The sequence below is a fragment of the Cryptotermes secundus genome, unplaced genomic scaffold (genome assembly GCF_002891405.2).
Source record: "Cryptotermes secundus unplaced genomic scaffold, Csec_1.0 scaffold166, whole genome shotgun sequence".
NCBI lineage: Eukaryota > Metazoa > Arthropoda > Insecta > Blattodea > Kalotermitidae > Cryptotermes > Cryptotermes secundus.
Window position 1 is genome coordinate 1,567,506 of NW_019720562.1, and position 8,761 is coordinate 1,576,266.

General features: G+C 39.8%; 1 protein-coding gene across 1 annotated transcript in view; it reads left to right on the plus strand.

Annotated features, from left to right (window-relative positions):
• The window catches only part of LOC111868425 (protein MON2 homolog), a 91,766-nt gene that overhangs the window by 22,528 nt on the left and 60,477 nt on the right, over positions 1 to 8,761 (plus strand). The window contains exons 11-13 of the mRNA XM_023859040.2: positions 1,231 to 1,356; positions 1,443 to 1,570; positions 2,653 to 2,895. Of these exons, the coding sequence (XP_023714808.1) occupies positions 1,231 to 1,356; positions 1,443 to 1,570; positions 2,653 to 2,895 (497 nt within the window). The remainder of the gene's footprint in view (positions 1 to 1,230; positions 1,357 to 1,442; positions 1,571 to 2,652; positions 2,896 to 8,761) is intronic.

Consider the following 8,761-nt stretch of genomic DNA (forward strand, 5'->3'; position numbering starts at 1 on the left):
ACTTCAATGCAATCTAGGCGCAATGAGACCAAAGTACGAACTATTACACTAACGATATAAAATAAAAATACCGTGCTAAAAATTCGTCCAAAATAAATAACTCATATACCAATTGAAAGATGAAACCTTAATCTATGTACTCCTGAAAAGAAAATTGGAATATCTTTCCTCGTTTTGTCAGCAACGTCCTTCAAAGCTAACACTGCGCAGGTCGGTGCACTGCACAGATGTCAGTGGCATACGATTATTTAAAGAGTCGGTGCAGCACACGGATGTCGGTGCGGAAGGGTTAAGTCATGTAGACATTAAAGAGAATTGCATTTCAAATTAATGCAACCGGCTAGCCATCATGACAAGGAACGTAATAGATCCAACATCAGAAGACGCGGAAGAACAACAAGACCTTCAAAAGTGAAAGTGCAGTCAATGTGATGAGTTGAAGTTTAATTCATGAACTTTTTAACCAAGTGGTAATAATATAACTAGTTACAGTGAACTAAATTTTAAATTTTAACTTTTAACATTTGTATTTTTAACTTATATTTTATAAGAAGAACTTGACACATATTATTGAACATGGACCTGAACAGGATACAGGATCAAAATAAGTGGAAAAACGAATGTGATTGCGTGTGATTGTGCAACTGTGTTTGTACACCTGAGGATGACCTCTTGAGGTCGAAACATGTAGTGTGACAGTAAATAAAAACGTGTTGTGTGGTCGGTAAAATTAACTCTAAAGGAGGTGTGCTGTTGGCCAGAATTTTGTAGAAGTAATCTGGAGCCCAGTATTTCAAGTCTGAAAATAAATTAAAATGATTTTTATTGGTTTACATTTTTCATCATACATTTTATATAATTTCTCTCTCTCTCCCTCTCTCCTTTGTTCAGGTTATATCATAAATTTGCTGCTTGATATCATTGATGCCGGTGAAAGATTATCATCAAATTCCAAGATGTAAATTTGCTTATTATTTGTTTTTTAACCCCTTATACTCACCTGGTTCATTGTATTTTCTTACACTGGTATTCTCATTGTTATACTTAAGATTTTTTTTTCAGAACGTTGTCAATATTGTTTAGGGTATGTACAGTTCTTACATATGCATAAAACTTTTTTTTTTCCAGATGGTAATATCAAAATAACAGCATTTGTGTCATACAAGGTTAATTTGATCAAAAGGAATTAACTTCGGCCTTGTTTGAAATGTTCTGTTTCTTATTTTTTAGATCATTCAAGGGCTGGAAGCCAGGATCTTAGCTCTCATTACAGCATAAATTCATACAGTGAAGGAGATTATCGGCAACAAGTAGTAGCTGTTGGTACCCCCCTTCCGACAGCATCATTGCCTATTGGTATGTATCATTCGTCATGTTGTATTGTAATGACAGTGGCAGATTATGGATTGTATTTAGTAGAAAGTGTGATATATATTGTTTAGGCACGCAGCAAGGACCAGTAATGCTGACAGCCAAGAATCTGCAGTGCATGAGGGCACTCCTCAGCCTTGCACACTGTCATGGCAGCATCTTGGGTACTGCTTGGCATCTGGTGCTCACCACTTTGCAGGTATTCTTGCCCAATTTGTTATCTTGGCATTAATATATCCTATCTTAACCTTTTTTTATTTCTTAACCCTAACATTGTTTAAAATTTGAGTAGTTTGACTTGAAAAATATATAAACCTTATATTTAGGCTTAATAAAAAACAGTAAACACTTTGCTGAAGTGTTTTTTTTTATTTTATGTTGCTGAATCATTTAACAGGTTATTCATAAAACTGATATAAGAGTAAACAAAAAATGTGAAATCTTATTGATGAATACAGCAATATCCAGTTTGAGTATGTCAAGATTATGTGAATGTTGTGTAGTACAGTTACACTGAAATTTGGCGGACAGTATATTGTGACATGGATGGCATAACGGGAAGTAGGGGTCACGTGAACTCTGCAGTCTCGTGAGTGACGTCACATACGCCCACCCCTTTCATCATCATGCAATGCTCAGTAAACACCCCCTCCCCCGCGGTGACGTAACAGAGGAGCAACTGTGTCATTCAACCATTGCCACAGTGTTGTTACCGAGGGATACTGTGGTTACTACCCAGCCGTAAGTATTTGTGATACTGCTGATGGCAGTAATATTGAGATTGTAAATTGTGTGATTGTAAGAGCAGATGTGCAAGAAATTTGCTATATCCAATACGGTGTAAAGTTACTTGTTGCTTCCAATATACCCGACATGTGATAATATTTTACACAATTTTAGTAAGAAAAGAAAAATCTGCCGCTGTAACAGGCCATGAAGGCCCACAGGGGTGTGAGAGGTCAAGGCTCCCACATCTTTTAGACATTTGGCTCACAGATGGTGAGTTTGTCAGCCTTATGTGCCAGCTGTCCTTTACGCCCAGGAAGATTCCTAGGATTCATTTCTGCGAGAGACTGAGTTGACCCCAAGGCCATAGTGTTCCAATCAACTCTGCTACCATGTGCCCCCACCATTGATGGTACAACCAAGAAACCATATGTAGTTCATTTGTATTCTTCTGTTATTAATACAAAGTGTTACTATATAAAATCGTGTTAATATACATTTCCATGGACTGCTGTTCCATATTTTATTTTGTGAAAAACAGCATCCTTCTTTCAGCATTTGGTGTGGATCCTGGGCCTGAAACCTTCCACAGGTGGAAGTTTGAAAGCTGGGCGCACAACAGCTGATTCAAATGCTGTGATAACTACTGCTGTGATGGCTGATTTGCCTGTTTTGTCTGCGATGCTGAGCCGACTTTTTGAGTCTAGCCAGTACTTGGATGATGTGGCCCTCCATCATCTCATTGATGCCTTGTGCAAACTCTCACATGAAGCAATGGAACTTGCATATTCTAACAGGGTAAGTGAAGTTCAATGTATGCATTTCAAACTAATTCCAAGGCCCTGAATGAAGGTCTCAGTTTGATTAGCAAGGAAATGAATGGCTCAGGAGTGCAAGCCTTCACCACAGTCTCTCCTTGCTGCCTATACAAATTGTCTTTCAGACCAAACGGTAGCTGAAGGGGTGGGCTTTCCTTTCTCTTCTCTACTGGTTGTCCTAAAAATATTTGTTGAGCTAATGACAGCAAGTTAGAGTGGGAAGATTGTACCAGATAACCAGTGTTTAATGTACACTGCTGTTCAAAAGTATCTGACCTTATTTTTTGCCACTGTAAGTAATGGCCAAAGGGGTGTGGAAACTGAGCGTAGTGGTAGAAGGGACTTTCATGCGCATGCGCATGCGTGATTTTTTGCTGACTCGCAACACTGCCGGATAGCAAAGTGGTGTAACACTTGTTCGTCACATTCTTGTTTTGCTCAAGAAGACAGAACGCTTTCAGCAGTGATACTGCATCAAGTTTTGTCAGAAACTTGGGGATACCCAAGCAGAAGCAATGCACAAAATTCAGCAGGCTTTTGGCGATGATGCAATGGGGGTCACTCAAATTAAAGAGTGGTTCAACTGCTTTAAAGATGGCCGTATGTCAGCGGACAGTGATAGCATTCCGGGAGACTGTCAATGAGCTGAAATGCTGATGTCATTGAAAAAGTGCGGACATTGCTCATGGACGACCATTGTTTGACCCTCTGGGAAGTTGCTGATGAGGTCAGTATCAGCAGAGGTTCCGCAAACACAATTTTAACTGAGGATTTGGCCATGCGAAGAGTGGTGGCAAAATTTGTGTCCAAGCTGCTTTCACCGGAGCAGCAACAACTCTGCCTTGAGGTCACGCAGGACATGCTGGAGTGTGCCAACAGGGATCCTGAGTTCCTGAAGACTGTGATCACTGGTGATGAGTGATGGGTGTACGGATATGACCCAGAAACCAAGGTCCAGGCATTACAATGGAAGCATCCAACATCCCTGAGGCCCAAAAAAGCACGACAGGTTCGGAGCAATATGAAGATGATACTGACTATTTTTTTCGATTACCGGTGTGTTGTGCATCATGAGTATACATCACTAGGCCAAACTCAATAAGGAGTACTACCAAGAAGTCCTCCACCATCTTTGTGATGCAGTTCGGTGCAAGAGACCGCAGCTGTGCGATGCACACAACTGGCAGGTGCATCATGACAATGCCCCAGCTCATTTATCACACCTGATCCAGGGTTTCCTGGACAAGCATGGAATTCTGCAGGTTTGCCAGGCTCCCTACTCTCCTGACATGGCTCCTTGTGATTTCTGGCTGTTCCTGAGATTGAAGACACCGCTAAAAGGCTCCCATTTTGACACCTGCAAGGACATCATATGGAACGTGATGGTGCAGCTGCACGCCTTTCCAAAAGAAGCCTTCCAGAATTGCTTCCAGCAATGAAAGGACCACTGGGCTAAGTGTGTGGAGTCACAAGGGGCCTACTTTGAAGGGGATTAGGTATTGTACCACCCAGATACAGAACTTTGTTTTCCCGGCCCAAGGTCAGATAGTTTTTGGACAGAGTAGTATGAATTGGTTAGCTTGTGGTTTTAGCACATGACCTCCATGCACATGCTAGATGTATTAGTCATGGTTGACCATGGAATAAATGTACCAGGTGGCATGCTTTATTGGTATGACTAGCTGCTTGAGGATTGCAGAAATATATTGAGAGGGCTGCAGGCAGCCAGATTGTTATGTCTGGTATAGCCATCCTATTTGCACATATGTTGGAAGAGTGACCAGCACTCTGGGCACATTCATGTAGGCCAGAGGGGGCTGAAATGGAACACAGCGCTTTGCAGATACTGGGAAGCCTTGTGTCCTTGAGTTCCATTATTACCTTACTATACAGAATGATTCAGAAAGATGGACACAATTTCAATTGGCTATATGTCCTGAATTATATGTTGCATTTGAATTCTGTAAATTACATTTGATTATACATACATGGACGCTTATAGATGTCCAATGTGCCCCCCCCCCCGGCTGCACGGATAACATCTAGACGGTAGCTGATTTCATCCCACACTTGATGACAAATATCTTGCATCACTGAGTTCACCGCAGCTGTGATATGGTTTCTTAGGTTATTCAAATTTGTGGGAAGAGGTGGTACATAAACTGCATCTTTCAAGAATCCCCACAGGAAAAAGTCGCAGGGTGTGAGATCAGGAGACCTCGGTGGCCAGAACTGAAGTGCCAGGTCTTCATTCCCCATGCAACCTATCCATCGTTGAGGTAGAGATTCATTCAGGAAATGTCGAACATTCAGGTGCCAATGGGGTGGAGCTCTGTCCTGCTGGAAAATGTAATCTCCTGAATTTTCATTCATTTGAGGAAGAAGCTAGTTTTGCAGCATTCTAAGATACGTTACTCCAGTAACCATGTTTTCATCAAAAAAGAAAGGTCCGTAAACCTTTGTTAATGATATTGCGCAGAACACATTAACTTTCGGGCTGTCCCTCACATGTTTGAATGTTACACGGGGATTTTGTAGCCCCCATAGGCAAACATTGTGCCTGTTGACTTTCCCACTTAGGTGAAATTTAGCTTCATTGCTAAAAATTACACGAGGCAGAAACAATTCATCTTCCATGTTTTTGAGCATACAGTCACAAAATTCTACACGCTTTACCTTATCGTTTGCGCGAAGAGCCTGTACCAGTTGTAGGTGGTGTGGTTTGTACACTAACCGTCACCTCAATACATGCCAGACAGTTGTTTGCAGTAGTCCAAGTTCTCTACAAGCACTACAGGTTGACTTCTTTGGGCTACGCTCAGAGCTCACTTGAATGCACTCCACGTTCTCCTCTGATACATGCGATCGGCCCGGGCTTTTACCCTTGAACGGAGAGCCAGTTCCATCAAATTGTTAATTCCAACAATAAATTCTCTTCCTCGTTGGAGGTTGGATGTTAAACTTTGATATCTCTTGAGTTAATGTAACATTTCATTACGAGTTTGCTATAATTGCATGATAAGGCAAAGTAATACCATTTCTATATATATTTCTAATATTAATCCCTTTGTCACATTGATGAAGTATGAAGACACATAATTAGGTCCATGTTTCTAGATAGAACTGGTTATTCATGTCATATATTTATAGTTTACTTTGTGAAGACACATTACTTTTTTCATTTTAAATCTTCAGTTTGTAATTAGTTTGCATGTTTTATATTGTATTTGCATAAACATTCTTTGCTTATAACTGTTATTTATGTTGATGTAAAATATTGCAAAATTGATAATTATGGAAATAAGTTTTGTGTTTCAAGAATGTCTCTTGAAACTTATTTTTAAGTATTCCATTCTGGGTTATTTAAAATATTCTACATCTGACCTGTGGGGCCCACCCAGCCTTCTATCAGTAGGTACCAGGGGCTCTTTCTTTGGGAATATAGTGGCCAGGACATGAAGCTGACCACTCAGCTCCACTTAGTGCTGGGGTTAATGCATGGGGCTATACTTTTACTCCCCCATACGGCATCATCACTTGATGGTTAATTAAGCACAGGGCCAAATTTACTTACATGTTTTACCTCCCAATTTGTGAACTGGTAGGCTGTGTATTAAATTGTGCTGAAAAATGTCATCTCTCACTTACTGTTGGATTTCATGAATGAGAACAGACTGACCTGCATACAGGTCACACTTGTGTTTCCTTATTACTGTAAAAATGTAGGAGAAATATTCATGTGCAATATTGTAACTGGACTATTTGACATTAGAGTCTACCCTCTGAATTTTTACTGATTCCACAATAAATAATTGTAGTGGTAAAAGCCATATTATCCAAAAATAAGGTTGTGGTTTACATTATGATATAATATTTGACATTATTATTTCGCAACCTACTGAATTCCTGTCTCTTGCACCTATTTCTGATGCAGATGTCTACAAGGCCATTAAGAGACTAAAACCCTCTAAATCTGTCGGACCTGATGATATCCCAGGGTTTGTCGTAAAAGGCTGTTCGGCAATTTTTATGCCTGTACTTAGGCATATATTCAATTTGAGCCTGTCTCAGCAGCAATTCCCTACTGCATGGAAGGAAGTGACTATTGTGCACAGGCAGTCCTGCCTGTTACTCACACAGGCAGTCCTGCCTGTGTGAGTAACTGCAGGCCCATTACCCTTCTCAACAACTTCTCTGAGCTCCTTGAATTCATTATTCATGATCATATTTCTCATTACATTAAACTTCATCCCAACCAGCATGGCTTCACCAAATTCAAATCCACAGCCACTAATCTGGTATCCTTCTTAGATATTATGACCCCTGTTGTCTGCAGTCAGCATCAGGCTGATCCTGTCTATTTTGATTTTTCTAGTGCCTTTGACCTCGTTGCCCCATACTTTGCTAATGCATAAGCTCAGCTCCCTTGTATTTTCTGATGGATACCTTAGCTGGCTTGGCAGTTATCTAGCTAACAGGAGATCTTGGCTCCCTCTCCCGGCCTCTAGAGTAACTTCTGGTGTGCCGCAAGGCTCTGTCCTGGGGCCCCTTCTTTTTCATGTATTCATTAATGACCTCTGTAACTCAATAAGTCACTCCCATTTTCTGATCTTTGCTGATGATCTCAAAAATTGTTCACATCATAGACACTCTGCAGGATTGCCTCTTACTTCAAAATGACATTCATCATATCAGTGACTGGTGCTCTGCCAACTCCATGAGTATTAATATCAACAAAACGTGTGTTATGTCGTACTCAAGGAAGACTAATGTCCTGCTCTATGGGTATCAGCTTTGTCGTGCTGCTATTACACGCACAAGTTATGTTAAGGACCTAGGTGTTTTCTTTGATTCTAAATTGTATTTTCACAATCATGTTGATTTTTTATATTCTGAATGTATAAAGCTCCTAGGTCCTATACGCTCAATAACTTTAGATTTTCTTCTCTTGACTGTTTATATGTGCTGTATCTTACATTAGTCAGGTCCAAGTTGGAATATGCCTCGGTAGCTTGGAATTCTATCACGTCTACTGACTCCGCAAAACTTGAGCGCGTCCAGATAAAGTTTGCGTCTGTCTGTTTCTATCGTTACTTCCCTCATAGCTCCTATAGTTATACATCTGCTGTAGAGAGACTAAGATTGCACCTTCTAAGTCTGCGTAGACATCTTCTTGATGCACTCTTCTTCATTCAGGTTTATCATGGCCTTAAATCCTGCTCCTCCATTCTGGATAATGCTAGTCTTCGTGTTCCTACTTGCCATGTTCGAGACATCTCTACTTTCAGCGTTCATCCATCAAAAAGACATTGTCCCTCTTCTTGGTGCACCCTTGCTACCAACGTGGTGGGTAAAGATCTTGACATATTTGCACATGGAGCAGCTTCTCTGAATCATATTTTACAAGCATGTACCAAACCTTTTACGGTGTTACTGGATTAGTGTTCTCATTAACTACAAATGTGTATACCTCGGCTAACTTTAATTTTCTTATGTAATGGGTATTAATTTATTAGACTTGTTATTAATTTTATGCTATCACTCCCAGTTGTCTTACCTTAGTATCTAGTTGCTAATAGTATTAGCAACATTCATAATAATTCATAATTCATAAATGTATATATATATTTAAGTCTTCTCTAGATTTATGCTCACTGATTTAGTTCTGTCATATTTGTATTGTGTTTAATTATTTTTCTGTATCTTTATATACTTGTGCTAACTTTGTAATTGGCCACTGTGCTGTTAAGTTATTGCACGTAAATAAACATGAATTGAATTGAATTATTATTATTATTATTATTATTATTATTATTGTTGTTGTTGTTGTTATTGTTATTATTATT